The sequence below is a fragment of the Manis pentadactyla genome, chromosome 8 (genome assembly GCF_030020395.1).
Source record: "Manis pentadactyla isolate mManPen7 chromosome 8, mManPen7.hap1, whole genome shotgun sequence".
Classification (NCBI taxonomy): domain Eukaryota; kingdom Metazoa; phylum Chordata; class Mammalia; order Pholidota; family Manidae; genus Manis; species Manis pentadactyla.
This window is the reverse complement of record NC_080026.1, coordinates 101,711,009-101,736,007: the sequence shown is the minus strand read 5'-3', so window position 1 is coordinate 101,736,007 and position 24,999 is coordinate 101,711,009. Positions and strand designations below refer to the sequence as shown.

The 24,999-nt window shown below is 36.6% G+C and overlaps 1 protein-coding gene across 2 annotated transcripts in view; it reads right to left on the bottom strand.

Moving 5' to 3' along the window:
* The window catches only part of KIF20B (kinesin family member 20B), a 102,926-nt gene that overhangs the window by 25,910 nt on the left and 52,017 nt on the right, over positions 1–24,999 (bottom strand). For both annotated transcript variants that reach the window (XM_036928789.2, XM_036928790.2), the window contains exons 23-27: positions 23,920–24,045; positions 23,118–23,245; positions 21,432–21,587; positions 3,139–3,315; positions 1,494–1,604 (exon numbers count right to left, since the gene is read on the bottom strand). In XM_036928789.2, the coding sequence (XP_036784684.2) occupies positions 1,494–1,604; positions 3,139–3,315; positions 21,432–21,587; positions 23,118–23,245; positions 23,920–24,045 (698 nt within the window). The remainder of the gene's footprint in view (positions 1–1,493; positions 1,605–3,138; positions 3,316–21,431; positions 21,588–23,117; positions 23,246–23,919; positions 24,046–24,999) is intronic.

Genomic DNA, 24,999 nt, shown 5'->3' with positions numbered 1-24,999 from the left:
CAGAACAACTTTCAGGTCCAAGAGAATGTGGTGGAAGTAACATCAGGGTTTTTCTGTGCCTCAGTCAAAAGAAGCCATGTAACCTCTGCCCTCTCCTCTTCTAACACTAACTTTCAAGACGTTCCCCCTTCAAAATGTCCCACCTCAGAATTTAGCCACTGTGCTCTGAGAAACCCAAGCCACAGGGACAGGCCAACATGTAGGTCCAGCTGAGTACCCAGAATCAACCAACTATCAGCTACATGAATGCATCAATTTGGACTTTCAGCCCAGTCAAGCACAATTTCACAAATGCAAAAAATTTATACAAAATAGTCTAACAATGCAATTCTCCAATGCTATGGAATATACAATAACTGCTACAATTTTTAATAGAAAATTAGAATCAGGAGACTTTAGGATAGTAAATATAAATTTATAAAGAAAAAAATGCTCCATGCAATTGCCTGTGAAGTCAAGAATTAATATTGTTTATGGATCAACTTCAAACTTTTCTAGAAACAACATGACTTGTATTAGTCTCCAAGGCCAATACCAATTATTTGGTATTTCTACCAAAAGCTATCAGGAAAGGCCAAGGTAAAAGGAATGGCTTGTGTTCTTTTCCTAGATTAAAATGTCCTTCTATTCTTGTTCTGTTTGGTAAAATTCTATTCACCTTCCAGACCTACTATGATGTTACCCTCTCTAATCCACACCCACAGCCACGGAGGTGAAATTCATAACCTCCTCAGTGTTTCTTCTCAGCATTCTCTTTGAAACATTTAACCCATATGGTAAACTCAAATAAGGCAGTCATTTAATTTAGGTATCTGTCTTATTAGATTCTTTACTTCTGGAGGATGGTGATCATGTCTTATTTATGCTTGTATCCTCAGTGTTGGCAATATTCCCAACACTAAGTGCTAAATGCTCCCCATGTTTAAAAAAACAAAATTTGAAAAGTAACTTTATCTTTAAACCTTTAAGTGACATAGAACTTTTATCTATTCCATACAAAACCTGAGCATCCCTATATTAACCAAAGTGATTCACAGAACTCTAGGCCCAGGGCAAGTTAAGGAAACTCACTGTGAGCTATTGAAATTTGGTGACAAAGTTATTAAATGGCCACAATTTCAAAAAAATACTGTTTAACAGCATCTTCAATAAAGGGACCTCTTAGAGGGCAAAGAATCACCCATTTTATCTTTTGTGGGATTTTCTATTTCTGACAACCAAGTTTATTTATATTAATAAACCTGCTGTTTGAGATCAATGTCATTTTGAGATCAATGTCAAATAATACAAAATTAACATCATTTAGGAACCTAATCTCCCAAAAGAATTTCATCTCTCCTCAAAACCCTTTAGTTTTCCTTCCCACAACTCAGAGCACATAGTTACCTGTAGAGCAAGGTACCTACAACAACTGATTAAATCATACATGCAAATGTTATTTCATAATTAATGGTCACTGGTAAAGAAAGTGAAAAAGTAGAACCAATGCCCACCTCTACTTCATTCCTAGAAATTTCAAAACTTGTTGACTGAGGCTTGGTTTCAATTCCACCAGGATCCAATGAACTCATTTTACTGGGCTTGACATCCATGGTTTGTTTTTCCTAAAGTAAGGAAACATTAAAGCAACAATCCACTGTAACTGAAAATATTTTTAAAAACTTCATCCAAAGAATATAAAATCAAGGTTTGGGTGGATTAAATAATGAAAGTAATTAAAGACTTCTTCAAAACCACCTAACCCTTCTTCCTCTTCTATTTCATCCTCAGAGTCAGGAAAGACTGGGAATCTTTCCAGTCTCTTCTGGGTCTGATCTGAAAGATTATTTTCAAACTTTCAAGGTGTTTTACATATATTCTCTCAAGTTACTTTCACTGCAACTCTGAGTTAAATTTGGCTAGAACTGCTATTCCTACTTTTCCATCTGGAAAAACCAGAGAAATCCTTGGAATGCAACTATATAGCATTAGTGTAGAAAACATTATATTGATAGTGAAAACTTTTTTCTTGCCACACACTCTTCATCCCACTTTCTCAGTCAAAGGGTATGTTCTAGACCCAAATCCTATTTAAGGGATCTGTAGAAAAATATCAGATAACGTTTTAAACTTGATAAATTTCAATATGGGCCTTCTCACCACTGCCATCAAAATACAAAGTCAAATTCATCTCTTATGTCATCTACCCATTGTTGCCAAACAAGAAAGATTTTATTTAATTCATGAGGAAAGTAATACACTGACTTCCACTGTGGTAAAAACTGTGCTATTTCACAAATGCTCTCAATTAATTTTCATAATTCTATTAGGAAGAATTATTATCTCTGATTTAAAGTTCAGAAATGTTAAGTAATTTTTCCAAAGGTCCCAAAACCACAGTAACAGCAGTGATATCTAATTTTTTCAATTTTCTAACCTTTGCCATTAAGACTACATGCTACCACCTCTTTTTGAGCAGTCTTTCTCTTAGAATCAGGAAGTCTTTTGATGTGAGAGACAGGTAGGTCCATGTACATGCACGCATGTGCACGTGCACACACACACACATATACACGCATTTATATTCCTATTGTCTGAAGGCTATATAAAGCAGCAGATTTTTAAGTATAGATCATTTAATTCTTCAGATGTATCCTGATTCAATTTTAACTGGGAAGGAGTTATCTGTGAAATGCAATCCTCCCTTCATATAGGGTGCCCAGCCCTAATGTAGTATTACAAAAGTAACTCTTGAATGACTCACCACTGTGCTTATTATCAGAATAATTTATCCTTCAATCAGTAAACTTAGGGTGAGTCCAAGTATTTAAATATCACCAAGAGTTCAAGTTGAATCACATTTCCACATTTTAAAGGCAGATTAAGGACTACATCACAAATTGCTTATTTTCAATTACTCTACCTGGGATCTATGACCAAAATATTGGAGAAAGTCCTACTTCTCATTTAGTCATTGACAAATCAATCATAATGATAAATTCGGAAAATGCAAAATTCATGAGAAATATCCAAATAATTTTTGAAACTCTGAATCCCTTCTGATCTACTGAAACTTAAGCTTTAATCCTTAGTAAATCAATTAAATAATTTTTAAAAATTCCATATGTAAAAAGACAGAAAGACTAGGATTCTACTGACTGTTCCAGAAGCTTCTGATGTGATCTTTTTCAATTGTTCCATTTCATTATACTTCTGTACGTTACTGGAGATCAGGGCTTTCAACTGTACTTCTAAAGCTGCAACCAGCTGATCCCGTTCTTCTCGCCAATTTTGAAGGTTACTGTCTTTCTCTGCCAGCTGTGCTCTAAGTATTTCCTAACCACAAAATAGGAAAATGTTAAAGTTAAACCTTAAAAGAGTAATGAATCTTAGAATTAAAATATATTTTATTATAAATAAAAAATAAATACAACTGTGAACAAGATCTGTAACAAATTACATAGTCAAGTCTAGATAAAATATTCACAAATTACATAGTCAAACCTAGGTAACACATGCCTTTATTTGTAATGTCCATATTCTATATTTATCTTTATCTGACTTCATCCAAAAATCAACTTATTAGTGTCCTCAGATTAAAGATGGTGGCGTGAGAGGTGAGACAGAGACCACCTTGCAAAACCACATATTATAGGAAAATATAGTTAATACAACAAATCCTTAAAGAACAATAGGAAAGAAGGCTGAGACAGACTGCATATACCTGGAGAAAAGAAAAGAACTCATGGAACAGGGTAATGTACCAAAGCTGTGATCCAGCAGGACCCAAGCCCTTCCCCACCCCAGCTCATTGGTGGGAGGAAGAGAAACAGAGCAGGGATGGGATGGAAACCTAGGACTGCTGAACACCCAGTCCTGGAGATCTCTTCTGGGAGCATGAACCTATATTTCAGGGTGTTCTGGAGATTAGTGGGGTTGGAAAGCTAAGACAGATGGAATACTTGGAGAGCCTGAGATTCCAGCCACTTGTGGAAAAGGGATCCACACCCAGATGCTCGGGACAAAAGAAAGGCAGACAGTCTCAGAGACACTTCCTAACAGTGAGAGGGCTGCAAAAGGGGCAAGGATTGCACAGAGCTTGCTGCTCAGGAGAAAGGGCAGTGGACAATATTGTCTAGGTGCACTCTGCCCAGCAGGTTGGGAACTTTCAGGAGCTTCAGGTGCTTTATCCCCCTAACTGGCTATGCAGCTCCACAGGCCCCTATTGTGATACGCAGACTGCTGTGCCGTCCTCTGGACCAGCTCCAGCTTGCAAACTGGCAGCCCTTGCCCAGGCATCAGGCCAGCGAGTGGGAGACCCCACCTACAGCAGCTACAAACACATAGAGAGGCTTACGCTTGTGCACTTGGCCCACTGGTTATGGCAGTGGAGACAGGAACAGCAGCCGGGAAGCAATAAACAGCTCTTTCCTCCCCCTCAGGCAACAGTGCCGCACCCCTATGACCCCCAACATCACTCCAGGAGCTAAGCAGCTCCAGAGAGTAGAGCTTCTGGGCACTAGAGGGTGCCACATAAAAATATGAAATGTCAAATGAACCTGGTTCAAACCAAAATCCCACAAAAGACAGAAAAAGGACCAAGTGAAACTGAAATCATCAATCTTCCTGAAAGAGAGTTCAAAATAAAATTCATAAACATGCTACTGCAGGTACAGAAAAATATTCAAGAACTCAGGGTAGAATTAAGGACTGAGATTCAATCATTAAGGAATACAATATCTGAAATGAAAAATACAATGGAGGCATTTAAAAGCAGATTAGATATAATAGAGGAGACAGTAAATGAAACAAAAATTAGAGAAGAGGAATACAAAGAAGCTGAGGCACACAGAGAAAAAGGATCTCTAGGAATGAAGAGAATATTGAGAGAACTATGTAACCAATCCAAATGGAATAATATTCCCATTATAGAGGTACCAGAAGAAGTAGAGAGAGAAAAAGGGATAGAAAGTGTCTTTGAGGAGGTAATTGCTGAAAACTTCCCCAATCTGGGGAAGGAGATACTTTCTCAGGACATGGAGGTATACAGATCTCCCAACACAAAGGGCCCAAGGAAGACCACACCAAGACATATAATAATTAAAATGACAAAGATCAAAGACAAGGGCAGACTTTTAAAAGCAGCCAAAGAGGAAAAAAAAGATCAAATACAAAGGAAAATCCAACAGGCTATCATCAGACTTTTCGACAGGAACCTTACAGGCCAGAAGCGAATAGCATGATATATTTAATGCAATGAAACAGAAGGGCCTTGAACCAAGAATACACTACCTGGCAAGATTATCATTTAAATTTGAAAGAGGGATTAAACGATTTCTAGATAAGCAAAAGCTGAGAGAATTTACCTCCCACAAACCGTCTCTCCAGTTTATTTTGGAGTGACTGTTATAGATGGAAGTGTTCCTAAGTCTAAATAACTGTCACCAGAATAAATAAAACCACAGAAAAGGAAGTAGAATAATTAATTACTAAGCAGATTCAAAATCAAATCAACTACCCCCAAAATCAGTCAAGGGATAGACAAAGTGTACAGAGTATGGTATCTAATATATAAAGAATGGAGGAGGAAGAAAAAGGAGCGGGAAAAAAAAGAAACTTGATGTTGTGTTTGTTATAGCATACTAATTGAGTTAAATTAGACTGTTAGATAGTAAGGAAGTTACCCTTGAACCTTTGGTAACCACGAATCTAAAGCCAGCAATGGCAGTAAGTACACACCTATCAATAATCACCATAAATGTAAATGGTCTGAATGCACCAATCAAAAGAGATAGAGTCACTGAATGAATAAAAAAACAAGACCCGTCTATATGCTCACTCCAAAGGATAGATCAACCAGACAGAAAATAAGTAAGGAGACAAAGGTACTGACCAACACATAGAACAGTTGGACCTAACAGACATCTACAAAACACTCCACCCAAAAGCAGCAGGATACACATTCTTCTCAAGTGCTTATGGAACATTTTCAAGAATAGATCATATACGAGGCCACAAAAAGAGCTTCAGTAAATTCAAAAAACCTGAAATTGTACCAACAAGATTCTCAGACCACAAAAGTATGAAACTAGAAATAACTTACGCAAAGAAAATGAAAAAGCCCACAAACACAGGGAGGCTTAACAACATGCTCCATTAAATAATCAATGGAACAATTACCAAATAAAAACAGAGATCAAGCAATATATTGAGACAAATGACAACAATAATTCAACACTGTAAAATCTGTGGGACACAGCAAAGGCCGTGCTATACTGCAATGCAGACCTACATCAGGAAAGAACAATCCCATATGGACAGTCTAAATTCACAATTAACGGAACTAGAAAGAGAAGAACAAATAAGGCCTGATGTTAATTGAAGGAGGGACATAATAAAGATTAGAGCAGAAATAAATAAAATTGAGAAGAATAAAACAATAGAAAGAATCAATGAAAGCAGGAGCTGGTTCTTTGAGAAGAACAAAATAGATAAACCCCTAGCCAGACTTATCAAGAAAAAAAGAGAGTCTACACACAAAAACAGAATCAAAAATGAGAAAGTAAAAATCACTACGGACACCACAGAAATACAAAGAACTATTAAAGAATACTATGAAAAATTATTTGCTAAGAAACTGGACAACCTAGAAGAAATGGACAACTTTCTAGAGAAATACAATCTTCAAAGGCTGACCCAGGAAGAAACAAAAAAATCTGAACAGATGAATTACCAGCAATGATATTGATTTGGTAATCAAAAAACTACCTAACAAAATTCCTATACCAGATGGCTTCACTGCTGAATTTTATCAAACATTTAGTGAACACCTAGTACCCATCCTCCTTTTAGTTTTCCAAAAGTAAAAGAGGAGGGAATACTTCCAAACTCGTTCTTTGAGGGCAGCATCACTCTAATACCAAACCAAACAAAGATACCACAAAGGAAAGAAAATTACAGACCAATATCCCTGATGAACAAAGACACAAAAATATTCAACAAAATATTAGCAAACCAAATTCAAAAATACATCAAAAAGATCGTCCTTCATGATCAGGGAGAATTTATTCCAGGGATGCAAGGATGGTACAATATTCAAAAATCCATCAACATCATCCACCACATCTACAAAAACAAGGACAAAAACCAAGTATCATCTCCATAGATGCTGAAAAAGCATTTGACAAAATTCAATATACATTCATGATAAACACTCTCAACAAAATGGGTATAGAGGGCAAGTACCTCAACATAATAAAGGCCATATATGACAAATCCACAGCCAACATCATACTTAACAGTGAGAAGCTGAAAGTTTTTTAAGATTGGGAACAAGACAAGGATGCTCACTCTCCCCACTTTTATTCAACATAGTTCTGGAGATCCTAGCCATGGCAATCAGACAACATAAAGAAATAAAAGGCATGCAGATTGGTAAGGAAGAAGTTAAACTGTCACAGTTTGCAGAAGACATGATAATGTATATTAAAAAACCCTAAAGAGTCCACTCTAAAACTACTAGATCTAATATCTGAATTCAGCAAAGTTGAAGGATACAAAATTAATACACAGAAATCTGTTGCATTCCTATATACTAACAATGAACTAGTGGCAAGATAAATCAGGAAAACAATTCCATTCACAATTACATCAAAAAGAAAAAAATACCTAGGAATAAACCTAACCCAGGAAGTGAAAGACCTATATCCTGAAAACTACAAGACACTACAAGACAAATTAAAGAAGATACCAATAAATGAAAATATATCCCGTGCTCATGGATAGGAAGAATATTGTCAAAATGGCCATCCTGCCTAAAGCAATATACAGATTTAATGCAATCCCTACCAAAAAAAATACCAACAGCATTCTTCAATGAACTAGAACAAATAGTTCTAAAATTCATAGGGAACCTCAAAACACCCAAAATAGTCAAAGCAATCCTGAGAGGAAGAGTAAAGCTGGGGGCATTACGCTTCCCAACTTCAAGCTGTACTACAAAGCCACAGTAATCAAGACAATTTGTACTGGCACAAGAACAGACCCACAGACTAATGGAACAGATTAGAGAGCCCAGATAGAAACCCAAACATACATGGTCAATTAGTATACAATAAAGGAGCCATGGATATACAATGGGGAAATGACAGCCTTTTCAACAACTCATGTTGGCAAAACTGGACAGCTACATACATGCAAGAAAATGAAACTGGAGTACTGTCTATCCCCACACACAAAAGTAAACTCGAAATGGATCATAGACCTGAATGTACATCATGAAACCATAAAACTCTTAGAAGACAACACAGGCAAAAATCTCCTGAATATAAACATGTTCAACATTTTCCTGAACGCATCTCCAGCAAGGGAAACAAAAGCAAAAATGAACAAATGGGTCTACATCAAGCTAAGAAGCTTCTGTACAGCAAAGGACACCATCAGCAGACCAAAAAGGCATCCTACAGAATGGGAGAATATATTTGTAAACTATTTATCTGACAAGGGATTAATATCCAAAATATATAAAGAATTCACACATCTCAACACCCAAAAAGCAAATAACCTTATTAAAAAATGGGCAGAGGATATGAACCGACAATTCACCGAAGAAATTCAGATGGCCAACAGGCACATGAAAAGATGCTCCATATCACTAAATTATCAGGGAAATGCACATTACAACCACAGTGAGATATCACCTCACACCAGTTAGGACGGCCAACATCGAAAAGACTAGAAACAACAAATGCTGGTGAGGATTGGAGAAAGCGGAACCCTCCTACAACTACTGGTGGGAATGTAAACTAGTTTAACCTTGTGGAAAGCAATATGGAGGTTCCTCAAAAAAGTAAAAATAGAAATACCATTTGACCCAGGAATTCCCATCCTAGGAATTTACCCAAAGAAAACAACTTCTCAGATTCAAAAAGACATATGCACCCCTATGTTTACTGCAGCACTATTTACAATAGTCCAGATAAGTGTCCATCAGTAGATGAATAGATAAAGAAGATGTAGTACATATACACAATGGAATACTATTCAGCCATAAGAAACAAACAATCCTACCATTTGCAACAACATGGATGTAGCTAGAGGGTATTACGCTCAGTGAAGTAAGTCAGGCAGAGAAAGACAAATACCAAATGATTTCCCTCATTTGTGGAGTATAACAACAAAGCAAAACTGAAAGAACAAAAACAGCAGGAGACTCACAGACTCCAAGAAGGGACCAGTGGTTACCAAAGGGGAGGGGTGGGAGAGGGCAGGTGGGGAGGGAGGGAGAAGGGGATTGAAGGGGATTGATTCGTTCACATGGTGTCAGGGTGGGGGGGTCATGGGGAAGACAGTGTGGCACAGGATGACAAGTAGTGACAAGTAGTGACTGTGGCATTTTACTACACTAATGGGACAGTGACTGCAATGGGGTATGGGGGGGGGCACTCAATAATATGGGTGAATGTAGTAACCACATTGTTTTTCTTGTGAAACCTTCACAAGAGTGTATATCAATGATACCTTAAAAAAATCAACTTATTGGTCACTTCTTTCAGTAAGCAATTAATAGCTTTTAAACTAATACCAGCATTTTCGCCAATCTGGAAAATGACAGGGCAAAATTAAAGTAAAACAAATGACAAAACTACTAGCAACAAAAAACAGAGAAATGAATATTTAAAATACCATTTTCAATGGGTTCAAAAATCACAATGTGGTTAGTGTTCATTAAAGAGAATTTGTGTAAAATGTAGACATTGTTGAAAGAAATTAAAGAACACTTAAATGGAGGGATAATGTGTGTTCAAGGCTCAAAAGACTTAATATTGTTAAGATGACTGTTCTCCCCAAATAAATCTATAGAATCAAGGTAATTTCAATCAAAATCCAGGCAGGCTTGTGTGTGTGTGTGTGTGTGTAGAAATGGAGAAGCTGACTCTAAAAGTTTTACAGAAATGCAAATTATCTAAGATAGTCAAAATTATTTTTAAAATGAAGAATAAAGTAGGAGCAGTCACACTATGTCATTTCAAGCATTACAATAATCAAGACTGTGATACTGGTTTAAGGAGAGAGAGAGAGAGAGAGAGAGAGAGAGAGAGAGAGAGAGAGAGATCAGCGGAACAAAGTAGAGGGCCCACAAATATACGGTTAATTGACACGGTACAAAAGTGCCATAGAAATTCAATGGAAGGAAGGACAGTCTTTTCAACAATGGGTGCTGGAAGGACTGAATAGCCAAATGAAGGGAAAAAAAAAGAACTGCAACCCTAATCTCACACCAAAATCTCTAAATCTTGGACAACTGATCTATGACAAAAGTGGAAAATAAAGCAGTGGGAAGGAAACAGTTTTTTTTCCATTAATACTATGAGGAAAACTGGTAATCCACATAAAAAACACACACACAAAAAACAAGCTTTGACCCCATCTCAGTCCAACACAAAAACCATTCTAGGTTCTAAATATGAAAAGTAGGAGGGGCGGAAGATGGCGGTGTGAGTAGAGCAGCGGAAATCTCCTCCCAAAACAACATATATCTATGAAAATATAACAAAGACAACCCTTCCTAGAATAAAGACCAGAGGACACAGGACAATATCCAGACCACATCCACACCTGAGAGAACCCAGCGCCTCGCGAAGGGGGTAAGATACAAGCCCCGGCCCCGCGGGAGCCGAGCGCCCCTCCCCCCAGCTCCCGGCAGGAGAAGAGTAGGCAGAGCGGGAGGGAGACGGAGCCCAGGGCTGCTGAACACCCAGCCCCAGCCATCCGGGCCAGAGTGCAGGGCCCTCGATACTGGGAAAACAGGGCAGCAAGAACAGTGAGCAGGCACTGGAGGCTGGGCGACAGAGGACATAAGAAAAGCGCGCGACCATTTTTTTTTTTTTTTGCTTTTTTGCTGCTTTGTTTTGGCGAGCGATTTTTGGAAGTCTTAAAGGGACAGGGACCCCAATACTAGGGAAACAGGGCAGAAAGACCGGTGAGCAGAGGCCTGAGGCTGGCACCGGAGAATAAAGAAAAACGAACGACCACCTTTTTTTTTTAATTAAAAATTTTTTTTTTTTTTTAATTAAAAAAATTTTTTTTCTTGTTTTTTTTTGTGGTGGTTGTTTTGTTTTGGCGGGTGCTTTTTGGAAGTCTTAAAGGGGCAGGGCGGGTCACTTAATCCAGAGGTAGGGAATCCGGGATCTCTGGGCACACTAACCCCTGGGCTGCAGGGAGCAGGGAGGCCCCTTACGGAGATAAATAGCCTCCCAGCAGCTCCTGCTCCAACGCGACTCCACCATTTTGGAGTAGCTGCCCGAGCCAGGCCACGCCCACAGCAACAGCGGAGATTAACTCCATAGCAGCCGGGCAGGAAGCAGAAACCCTGTCTGCGCGCAGCTGCGCAGCACAAGCCACTAGAGGCCGCTGTTCTCCCAGGAGAGGAGGGCCACAAACCAACAAGAAAGGAAGTCCTTCCAGCGGTCACGCGTCCCAGCTCTGCAAACTATTCCTATCACCATGAAAAGGCAAAGCTACAGGCAGACAAAGATCACAGAGACAACACCAGAGAAGGAGACAGACCTAACTAGTCTTCCTGAAAAAGAATTCAAAATAAGAATCATAAACATGCTGACAGAGATGCAGAGAAATACGCAAGAAAAATGGGATGAAGTCCGGAAAGAGATCACAGATGCCAGAAAGGAGATTGCAGAAATTAAACAAACTCTGGAACGGTTTATAAGCAGAATGGATAGAATGCAAGAGGCCATTGATGGAATTGAAATCAGAGAACAGGAACGCATAGAAGCTGACATAGAGAGAGACAAAAGGATCTCCAGGAATGAAACAATATTAAGAGAACTGTGTGACCAATCTAAAAGGAACAATATCCGTATTATAGGGGTCCCAGAAGAAGAAGAGAGAGGCAAAGAGATGGAAAGTATCTTAGAAGAAATAATTGCTGAAAACTTCCCCACACTGGGGGAGGAAGTAATCAAACAGACCACGGAAATACACAGAACCCCCAACAGAAAGGATCCAAGAAGGGCAACACCAAGACACATAATAATTAAAATGGCAAAGATCAAGGACAAGGAAAGAGTGTTAAAGGCAGCTAGACAGAAAAAGGTCACCTATAAAGGGAAACCCATCAGGCTAACGTCAGATTTCTCAACAGAAACCCTACAGGCCAGAAGAGAATGGCATGATATATTTAATACAATGAAACAGAAGGGCCTTGAACCAAGGATACTGTATCCAGCACGACTATCATTCAAATATGACGGTGGGATTAAACAATTCCCAGACAAACAAAAGCTGAGGGAATTTGCTTTCCACAAACCACCTCTACAGAACATCTTACATGGACTGCTCTAGATGGGAGCACTCCTAGAAGGAGCACAGCACAAAACACCCAACATATGAAGAATCGAGGAGGAGGAACAAGAAGGGAGAGAAGAAAAGAATCTCCAGACAGTGTATATAACAGCTCAATAAGCGAGCTAAGTTAGGCAGTAAGATACTAAAGAGGCTAACCTTGAACCTTTGGTAACCACGAATTTAAAGCCTGCAATGGCAATAAGTACATATCTTTCAATAGTCACCCTAAATGTTAATGGGTTGAATGCACCAATCAAAAGACACAGAGTAACAGAATGGATAAAAAAGCAAGACCCATCTATATGCTGCTTACAAGAAACTCACCTCAAACCCAAAGACATGTACAGACTAAAAGTCAAGGGATGGAAAAACATATTTCAAGCAAACAACAGTGAGAAGAAAGCAGGGGTTGCAGTACTAATATCAGACAAAATAGACTTCAAAACAAAGAAAGTAACAAGAGATAAAGAAGGACACTACATAATGATAAAGGGCTCAGTCAAACAAGAGGATATAACCATTCTAAATATATATGCACCCAACACAGGAGCACCAGCATATGTGAAACAAATACTAACAGAACTAAAGGGGGATATAGACTGCAATGCATTCATTCTAGGAGACTTCAACACACCACTCACCCCAAAGGATAGATCCACTGGGCAGAAAATAAGTAAGGACACGGAAGCACTGAACAACACAGTAGAGCAGATGGACCTAATAGACATCTATAGAACTCTACATCCAAAAGCAACAGGATATACATTCTTCTCAAGTGCACATGGAACATTCTCCAGAATAGACCACATACTAGGCCACAAAAAGAGCCTCAGAAAATTCCAAAAGATTGAAATCCTACCAACCAACTTTTCAGACCACAAAGGCATAAAACTAGAAATAAACTGTACAAAGAAAGCAAAGAGGCTCACAAACACATGGAGGCTTAACAACACGCTCCTAAATAATCAATGGGATCAATGACCAAATCAAAATGGAGATCCAGCAATATATGGAAACAAATGACAACAACAACACTAAGCCCCAACTTCTGTGGGACACAGCAAAAGCAGTCTTAAGAGGAAAGTATATAGCAATCCAAGCATATTTAAAAAAGGAAGAGCAATCCCAAATGAATGGTCCAATGTCACAATTATCGAAATTGGAAAAAGAAGAACAGATGAGGCCTAAGGTCAGCAGAAGGAGGGACATAATAAAGATCAGAGAAGAAATAAATAAAATTGAGAAGAATAAAACAATAGCAAAAATCAATGAAACCAAGAGCTGGTTCTTCGAGAAAATAAACAAAATAGATAAGCCTCTAGCCAGACTTATTAAGAAGAAAAGAGAGTCAACACAAATCAACAGTATCAGAAACGAGAAAGGAAAAATCACGACGGACCCCACGGAAATGCAAAGAATTATTGGAGAATACTATGAAAACCTATATGCTAACAAGCTGGGAAACCTAGGAGAAATGGACAACTTCCTAGAAAAATATAACCTTCCAAGATTGACCCAGGAAGAAACAGAAAATCTAAACAGACCAATTACCAGCAACGAAATTGAATAGATAATCAAAAAACTACCAAAGAACAAAACCCCCGGGCCAGATGGATTTACCTCGGAATTTTATCAGACATACAGGGAAGACATAATACCCATTCTCTTTAAAGTTTTCCAAAAAATAGAGGAGGAGGGGATACTCCCAAACTCATTCTATGAAGCTAACATCACCCTAATACCAAAACCAGGCAAAGACACCACCAAAAAAGAAAACTACAGACCAATATCCCTGATGAACGTAGATGCAAAAATACTCAACAAAATACTAGCAAACCGAATTCAAAAATACATCAAAAGGATCATACACTATGACCAAGTGGGATTCATTCCAGGGATGCAAGGATGGTACAACATTCGAAAGTCCATCAACATCATCCACCACATCAACAAAAAGAAAGACAAAAACCACATGATCATCTCCATAGATGCTGAAAAAGCATTTGACAAAGTTCAACATCCATTCATGTTAAAAACTCTCAGCAAAATGGGAATAGAGGGCAAGTACCTCAACATAATAAAGGCCATCTATGATAAACCCACAGCCAACATTATATTGAACAGCGAGAAGCTGAAAGCATTTCCTCTGAGATCGGGAGCTAGACAGGGATGCCCACTCTCTCCACTGTTATTTAACATAGTACTGGAGGTCCTAGCCACGGCAATCAGACAAAATAAAGAAATACAAGGAATCCAGATTGGTAAAGAAGAAGTTAAACTGTCACTATTTGCAGATGACATGATACTATACATAAAAAACCCTAAAGACTCCACCCCAAAACTACTAGAACTGATATCGGAATACAGCAAAGTTGCAGGATACAAAATCAACACACAGAAATCTGTGGCTTTCCTATATACTAACAATGAACCAACAGAAAGAGAAATCAGGAAAACAACTCCATTCACAATTGCATCAAAAAAAATAAAATACCTAGGAATAAACCTAACCAAAGAAGTGAAAGACTTATACTCTGAAAACTACAAGTCACTCTTAAGAGAAATTAAAGGGGACACTAACAGATGGAAACTCATCCCATGCTCGTGGCTAGGAAGAATTAATATCATCAAAATGGCCATCCTGCCCAAAGCAATATACAGATTTGATGCAATCCCTACGAAACTACCAGCAACATTCTTCAATGAACTGGAACAAATAATTCAAAAATTCATATGGAAACACCAAAAACCCCAAATAGCCAAAGCAATCCTGAGAAAGAGGAATAAAGTAGGGGGGGATCTCACTCCCCAACTTCAAGCTCTACTATAAAGCCATAGTAATCAAGACAATTTGGTACTGGCACAAGAGCAGAGCCACAGACCAATGGAACAGACTAGAGAATCCAGACATTAACCCAGACATATATGGTCAATTAATATTTGATAAAGGAGCCATGGACATACAATGGCGAAATGACAGTCTCTTCAACAGGTGGTGCTGGCAAAACTGGACAGCTACATGTAGGAGAATGAAACTGGACCATTGTCTAACCCCATATACAAAAGTAAACTCAAAATGGATCAAAGACCTGAATGTAAGCCATGAAACCATTAAACTCTTGGAAGAAAACATAGGCACAAACCTCTTAGACATAAACATGAGTGACCTCTTCTTGAACATATCTCCCCGGGCAAGGAAAACAACAGCAAAAATGAGTAAGTGGGACTATATTAAGCTGAAAAGCTTCTGTACAGCAAAACACACCATCAATAGAACAAGAAGGATCCCTACAGTATGGGAGAATATATTTGAAAATGACACATCCGATAAAGGCTTGACATCCAGAATATATAAGGAGCTCTCACACCTCAACAAACAAAAAACAAATAACCCAATTAAAAAATGGGCAGAGGAACTGAACAGACAGTTCTCCAAAAAAGAAATACAGATGGCCAACAGACACATGAAAAGATGCTCCACATTGCTAATTATCAGAGAAATGCAAATTAAAACTACAATGAGGTATCACCTCACACCAGTAAGGATGGCTGCCATCCAAAAGACAAACAACAACAAATGTTGGCGAGGCTGTGGAGAAAGGGGAACCCTCCTACACTGCTGGTGGGAATGTAAGTTAGTTCAACCATTGTGGAAAGCAGTATGGAGGTACATCAAAATGCTCAAAACAGACATACCATTTGACCCAGGAATTCCACTCCTAGGAATTTACCCTAAGAACGCAGCAATCAAGTTTGAGAAAGACAGATGCACCCCTATGTTTATTGCAGCACTATTTACAATAGCCAAGAATTGGAAGCAACCTAAATGTCCATCAATAGATGAATGGATAAAGAAGATGTGGTACATATACACAATGGAATACTACTCAGCTATAAGAAAAGGGCAAATCCAATCATTTGCAGCAACATGGATGGAGCTGGAGGGTATTATGCTCAGTGAAACAAGCCAAGCGGAGAAAGAGAAATACCAAATGATTTCACTTATCTGTGGAATATAAGAACAAAGGAAAAACTGAAGGAACAAAACAGCAGCAGAATCACAGAACTCAAGAATGGACTAACAGGTACCAAAGGGAAAGGGACTGGGGAGGATGGGTGGGTAGGGAGGGATAAGGGGGGGAGAAGTAGGGGGGTATTAAGATTAACATGCATGGGGGGGTAGGAGAAAAGGGAGGGCTGTACAACACAGAGAAGGCAAGTAGTGATTCTACAACATTTTGCTACGCTGATGGACAGTGACTGTAAAGGGGTTTATAGGGGAGACCTGGTATAGGGGAGAGCCTAGTAAACATAATATTCGTCATGTAAGTGTAGATTAGTGATAGCAAAAAAAAAAAAAAAAAAAAAAAAAAGGGCAGTTCCTGTGTGGTAACCTCCAACGAGTTCTACACAAGGGTATAAAGGGCATATAAAAGTGTAGGCAAAGGGTCTGTTTGTGTTTATACAGAGGATCAAAGCCTAATTGGGCTACCCCGAAAATGAACTAAGATACGATATGAAAAAGAACTTCCAACATCTGCACTCTCTGGAAGACTCATGCCAGAAGATGATCATCAAAAAACCCCAACAAAGATCCACGCACTGCTACAGCTGTAGATGCACTCATCCCACCAGTTCCTGGACTTGCCATGGGAATGAGGAAGGAGATATATAAGCCGGCCTGTGCATACAGTAAAACAACAAAATTGGACTGGATCTATACTGTTGGAACTCAACTAAGAATTTGGAGAAGTGCAAATTGTAGCGCTCCAAAGTCTTACAACTACAAACTATTTACTGTTAAAAGAACATATGGCATGTGAACAGTCCCCAGGAATGGGTTGTTTTAATTTGTCTGATTTCTCTCAGACTGTTCAAGTTCAGTTGGACAATATCCACCATATCATAGATAAGTTTTCACAAATGCCTAAGGTGCCTAACTGGTTTTCTTGGTTTCACTGGAGATGGCTGGTAATTACAGATATGCTTTGGTTATGTAACTATACTCCTATTATGTTAATGTGTGTGTGCAATTTAAGTAGTAGCTTAAAACCTATACATGCTAAAGTTACTCTACAAGAAGATATATCAAAGAAATAATCAATCTTCCCATGTTTTCTTCCGCCTGCTACTTCTATAGCTTTTCTTCTTCCTTCCTAATTACAACCCTTAAATAGAATTCGTGCCTCATATCAAATTTACCGAATATCATAATTCTTCCAAGTGGTAAAGATATCTCAAGACAAATGCTGGGCATAGAAGCCACAGGGCACAAATATGCAAAGAAGTAAAAAGCTAACTTTTTCAAACAATAAGGCTTCTCTCTCACTTACCAACTTCACATTTCCCTGTATGGCCCCGGAAGATGACTGGTTAGCCAGAGACGCGTAAGATTCCTCAAGGGAGGAACAACCTAAGACAGGCACAGTCGCAGGGGGGCCATCAGGTGAGAAATTGGGGATCAACAGAGGTGAGGCTTAGAACCTCACCCCCCCGTTCTGAGAGAAATCTTCTGCATACGTGGATGTTTTATTGCCCTGGTCTAGCTTGGATTAACACATAGTCTACAGGCACACACCTGATCATCTACATGTGCTCTCTTACAACACTAAACTATGTTTTCTACCTTTATCTTGTATCTACCTACCACTTCAGCATTTTATTAAAAATAATAATAATAAAGAGAGAAATGTGGTATCCACATATAAATCAAGTATAAAAACCAAATGAGTATTCATATTTGAACTGACTGTTTATAGTTCATAATGCATTAGCAAAACCGAAAGTTTCTGTGATGACTGCCCTTGTACTGTTCACCATGTAACTTATTCATTATGTAAGAATTTGTTCTACATGTAAAAACTTGTTTGTTATGCCTCAGAAGATTGGAGACTGACAAAAATTAGGCTTGGGGTGGAATAATGATTGTGCCTTGAGCATTGACTCCCCTATACAGAATTTTATTGTCGTTAACAACCATTTGATCAATAAATATGAGAGATGCCCTCACAAAAAAAAAAAAAAAAAAAAAAAAAAAAGAAGGACAGACTTCCAATGGTAAAATAAATTAGTAACCGGGATGTAATGTATAGCATAAGGAATATAGTCAAGATATTGTAACAGCCTGGTAGGGTGATAGCTGGAACCTAGAATTATGTATAGAAATGTTCTACCACTGTGTTGTACACTTGAAACTCATGTAATGTAATACTGTGTGTCAACTACCCTTCAATAAAAAATAATTATTAAAAAAAAAAAAAAAAAAAAAAAAGAAAAGTAAAACCTTAAACAGGAAATAATGTAAGAGAATAGTATTCCTTTAGGTTTATAAAGGAAAAGATTGGGAAAATGAACTAAAATGAGTTTAAGAATTTATAATTCATAGAAAAGCAATATGGCAGTGAAAAAGAAAACTAACGGTTGCAAAAAGGTACTTGTAACACATTACAGACAAAGGGTTCCTATCCAGCAAGGATAAGGAACTACATATTAACAAGAAAAAGCTATTTAGTCTAACAGAAAATAGGTAGAGCTAATAAAGAAATGCAATGATTCTCAACCTCATTAGTAATCAAGGAAAAGCACATTAGAACCATAAAAAATGACTGACAAAACAGTATGTTGGTGGGTATATATAGCAACTACAATACTAGTTGGAGTATAAATGGGTATGATTACTTTGAAAAGCAGTAATTCTGGCATTCTACTAGAGTTCCACATAGATATACCCTATCTAGCAATTTTATTCTTGGCTAAATATGCAACAGAAATGCATACACATGTGCACTAAGAAAAATGTGTAAAAATGGATATGAGAATTTACTCTTAACAGCCCAAAACAGGGAACAACCCACTATCTTCAACACTGAAATGAATAAACTGTGGTGTATTCATACATTAAAATATTCAGCAATGAAAGTGGACTAACCACAGCTATACACAACACAGAGGTGATTCTCACACATATGATACTGAGTGAAAGAAGCCAGCACACACACAAATGAAATTCTGTATATAGTTAGTTGAGCACTGAAGAATGTGGGGGCTTGGAGAACCAACCACTCAGAGTTGAACATCCACGTGTAACTTGTGACTCCCCCAAAACTTACCTACCAATAGCCCACTGTTGAGCCTTACTGGTAACATCAACAGTTGATTAACACATATTTTGTATGTTACATGTATTGTAAGAATACTGTATTCTTACAACAAAATGAATTACAGAACAGAACATATTAAGAAAATCATAAGGAAAATACACTTATAGTTCTGTCCTGTATTTACTGAAAAAGAATCAGCATGTAAGTGTACCCACACAGGTCAAATCTGTGTTGTTCATTCAACTGTTTATTTCCATCTATATGAAATTCAAAAGTTGTCAGACTAAAGTATAATATTAAAGAACAGAATAGTTATTGCCACTGGGAAAGCAATAGAAGAGGGAGCCTCTGGGGTGCTAGAATGTTCTACTTCTTTAACTGGGTGATGGTTAAGTCAGTGTTGGCTGTACAATAATTCACTGAACTATGTATCTGCTTTGTTTATTTACTGTGTTTGTGTTACAATTTAAAAAGCTTAAAAAATTCAACAATTTACTACTAATAAAAAGGAGTCAACAATTTACTTTGTAAATATGGCAGACACATACACCCTGGGTATGACTATAAAGAAATATACACGAGAAAGGAGGATGCTAGCTTTCTCTATAATTAAAAACTCAAAGCAGGTTTAGCTTGCTGGCATCACTGCCAAAAGGCCACTGACAAGGAGCAGCTCCATTCCTGGTTTGGAACTGCACTAACAGCCAACAGTTTTAATTTCACTTCTTGTCTCTTACTACTGCCCATGAAGATCTGATGGGCATAAAATAGGAACAGAGAACCAGCAGCAACCCGTCCTAGTAAGACAGATCTACTCAACAGATTTCTGCTCAACTCAACACTTCCTGAAAGTACCTCCAACTACAAAAGTTGGCACATGAAATAAAACATTGCTATCTTAGGGCTTTAGTAATGACAAGTATTAGTCTCACAAGACATGGCATATGACAAAAAGAGTCAAGACTCTGAACATGTCAACTAAATGTAACGTAGTATCCTGGATTAGATTCTGGACCCAGAAAAAGACATTAGTGGGAAAATTGGTAAATTCTAATAAGGTCCATAATTTAGTTAGTAGTATTATAATATTAATTTGTTGGTTTTCATCATTGTACCGTTGTTACATAAAAGAAAGAGAAGTTAGGTGATAGGTGTACAAGAGCTCTGTACTAGGTTTTGCAACTTTTCTGTAAATAAAATGATTTCAAAATAAAAACATAAAAATATTGTTTTAAGCCAGGGAGAAAATCATCCTTAAGTTACTGAAAATTAACATTCCTGTTTTAACAGGAAAGATTAGCAGTCATAAATAAAGGAAATAACAAGAGATAACAATGTGATACTGTCAAGTTACTATTACTGCAAACAGAGAACAAGTTTTCCATTTAAAGATAATGTTAATATGTCCCTCAATAGTTTTCCTAGGATCAGTGATGCCTTTAACTTTTTTTTGTTTGGCAACATTGCATGTCAAACAGGCTAAGTTGTCAATTAAAATAGGATGAAGACAAACAAGCTAAGATAAAACTGCAATAAGAACTACAGCTAGTCAATGTAAAACTGAAGGTTATTTCTACCTATAGTCTTATAGAAACTAGTTGACTTTTCAGAGACCTGATAAAATTGGCTTACACACACCATGTTAGAATCTACAGTTCGAAATGCAAAAGTTTTGCAATATAATAATACAACATTCTCTCTGTGGCAGTTAAAAGAAGAGATTTTTACATTCCCTTCTAGATACTGAGATGTAATTAGGTATTTTCCCAACTTGCTAAGTGGACTGAAAAAAGTTAAAATAAAAATGAATGAACTCTAAGATAAAATGGAACAGAAAAATCATCTCACAAAATAGACAAACTGCCCTAAAAACAAAACAAGAACAAAAACAGGCAACCACGTAGAGACTGATAAGAATTCCAAGGATAAATGTGACAAACCAAAGCATGTGAAATACATCAAAGGTAAAGTATAATTGTCACCAACCACTTCATTTTGTTGCTTTAAATAACGTTCTCTATCTTCAGCATATTTTTTCATCTCTTTGTTTCGTAGACTCTCAGCTTCTTTTGCCTGAGTGATAAGCATCATTTTTTCTTCTAACCACTTCTTTCTATCAGCATTGTATTTCTGTTCAGATTCCTATGTATAAATAGTACAAGTAACTACCAATTGCTTGAGAAGTACTATATCAACCTATTTTTATAACACTGTCATAGAACCCATCACTTTTCACCTTTATGAAAACTTAAAAACAGGTGTTCTTTTTTAAACAATACAAGACCAGAGTTTATTTCAGATTATAGAATGAACACTGCTGATTTCCTTCCTTTATAAACTTAATTTTGCTATGAAGTCCATTTAGGGACTTTCCTTCATCAGTGAGGTTAAGAAGAAATAAACAATTTAAATTTCTGAGCTACAGAGACCTAAGTCTTCCTAAAATGCCAGAACAAAAAGGCTTGGTTTGTGTTGGTCATTTCTAATTTCACAGTTCCAAAAGTAAAATATTCCTGTGTATACAGGATGCTAAGTAAAGAATACCTTGTGCAACAGGACAAACAGTTTATTAGTTTAAGGAACACTGGGAACAGAATATAGTTGATCAGTAATTTTCAAAGTGGCTTCCATAGATCTTTTGGGTTTAAAAGCATCTAATTTATGCATTCAAATTCCAAATAAAACATCATTTGAAACAAAAATAAAAGTACACTTAAAAATATACATATAAATATACATCCCACAGCTAAAAAAAATTATAAAATCACTAAACTGGATAAACTATGGCAGTACATTCTAAGATTATAAAATTTATAATCTAAGATGGATAATTATATCAATTTAGAACAATGTAAAACGTACCAATACTCTTGAACATTTTCAATATAGTTAATGCATTTTTTTCATAATTAATGGAGTATTTACTATGTTCTAGCTGCCTTTGGGCTTTACAATGGAAAGGGTAAATTCTAGCATATATAATTAACAGTTACAAAATAAATTAATTTTTTTGTATCTGATTATACACAGTCTGAATTAAAAAAAATAATTTAGATGCAGTAAACTTTTCGAAATCACTGTTTCTTCAATTTCAAAACAAGTTATGAATGCAACTTCTAGTAAAACATACATTATAAGTGGTATTTGGTAAATTCCATTTAAAAAATATTTCCCCCATATACTATATTCTGTACATAGTGAGAGTTGAACATGGAAAAAAACAAACATCAACAGAGTACCTTCTATATAGCATGGTTTCAAATATATTCCAGGGTTCAAATAACAACTGTATTCCCTTCCAACTTATTAAACATTAAAAAGATTACTTATAATAATCAAAATAAGCTTCCTAATAGTCATCTTCCCCACAACAGCATTTGATGAATAAAAATTAAGTAGAAAAATAGGTACAAAGATATATGAAGTGGTGATTTAAGAATTAAATATATAATAAAATATAAAATTGAAGATCTAACCATGTATTTTCATTGGCACTCAGTTGTTTGTATCTTGGGAATTTCCTCACTTTAACATACACTGAAAATTTATATCTATATATGAATATTTCACAGATGTTGTTTTACCCATATCTAAATTAATTACAAAATATTTACTTAATTCTCCTCTCATGAGAAAAACAATGGACAGATATATACAAAGACAAAATCATACCTGTAACTCATCCTGCAGCTTACTGAGCTTTCTACTAAGTACATCTATATTATCCTCAAGTTCTTTATTTGATCTTTGATTACTTTTAGTTTCCAGATCTTTGAATTTTTCCTTCCATTTTTCCAATTCTGATTTGAAAACATAAAATTAAATATAAAACTAGTTTTTAAAAGCACATGCAAAAATTATACCATGTAGAGGATACATGTTGTATAGGACAGACAAGAATCAGACCCAAAAGATGAAAGACCAAGAGAGAAGTGTGACTAATCCAACAGCTCTACTTCTGAGAGCTTTTACCAAATTCTTACAAAAGAAAGAGGAACAACAAGGATCTCTTAGGAACACAGTGAATAGTATACAGAATACAAAGTATAAATGCATGTCAATCTTAATTATAAAGGATATTCTATGTTATGCTATTAAAAAAAAATCTGATGGGTCTTCTGAAGGATGGAATCAGAGTATTGAGATAAATGTACAAGATTATAATAAAAGCTGAAAAGAGAAGAAACTCAGTTGAAAGTTTATCCTTAACTTGTGGGAAAACTGCAATTTACCATCCAGTTATTATGAAAGTTTCTTTATTCCTTTTTACTAGATACAATTTCAATTAGATTAAAAAATTTTTCTTCATCATGTTGGAAGGTGGCAAGTGACAAGACATTCCAAAAACTCACCAAATACTTTTTCACTGTGAATTATTATAAATACTACAAGCATTTCACAAAGGAAAGAAATGTAGGAAAATAAAGAAAACGGAAGAGTATATCTCAAGATATTTAAGCACTTCTTGTTCTACCTGTAGCCAGCCTTTCAGCTTCCTGCAATTTCAACTCAAGCACTTGATCTTGTTCTTCCTGAGTTTGTTCCTGTTCTTGCAGTGTCATTCGCATGTCTTCAATTATTTTCTCTTTCACATTAAGATCTAAAATATTTGGGGAGAACATTTTAGAAATTAACATCTACATCTAGATATCCAACCTTCCTTGAGTTCTTCTAAAATTAAAATATACCGTAATAGAGTATAAGTTTCATATACAAAATACTGTCTTGTTCACTGCTGTCTCTGCATGCCTAGAACAGTAATAGGTATCTGATACACAGATGGATGCTCAGATGGTTACAAGAATGGAAGGGTGGAAAAGGAATCTTTTCACATAAAATTAACAATTTTTACATAATATTAAATTAATACTAATAAACACAAATCTTGGGATTTAGAAAAAATGTTATTTGGCAAAACATTTTTAGTGTTAATATTCTCAAACTCAAACTAAAATTCTTACCTTCAAAAACAAAAAAAAGGCTCAATCCCAATCTGACTTATTTTTTTTTTATTTCAAGTAATTATTTTTTTTAGAAAAATTTCAAAACCAAATGTTTACTTCCAGTGTTTTTAAAACTAGCTCCTCAGGAATGACTCTGCTACTAGCCTTAAAAAAATTGTTTCTGGCCTTTGAAAAATGACTACAATAATGACTTATAAAACCATTCTAATTTAATTCTATCTGGTAGAAAGAGATAGAGAAAAGATTACTTTGTTGCTTCTGATGATAGCCACAGAGTAGTAGTAGAGCTCATTTCAGACACTTCTTACCAAAACTATTATTGATGTCAGAAGTGATAAACCAACAAATACATACAGGTGTATCTTGTTTTACTGTGCTATCCTTTAATGTGCATTACAGATATTGCATTTTTTATAAATTGAAGGTTTGTGACAACCCTGCATCAAGCAAGTCTATCAGCGCCATTTTTCCAACAGTATTTGCTCATTTCACATCTCTGTGTCACATTTTGGTAATTCTTACAATATTTCAGACTTTTCCATTATTGTATTTGTTATGGCGATTTCTGATGAGCGATCTTTGACATCACT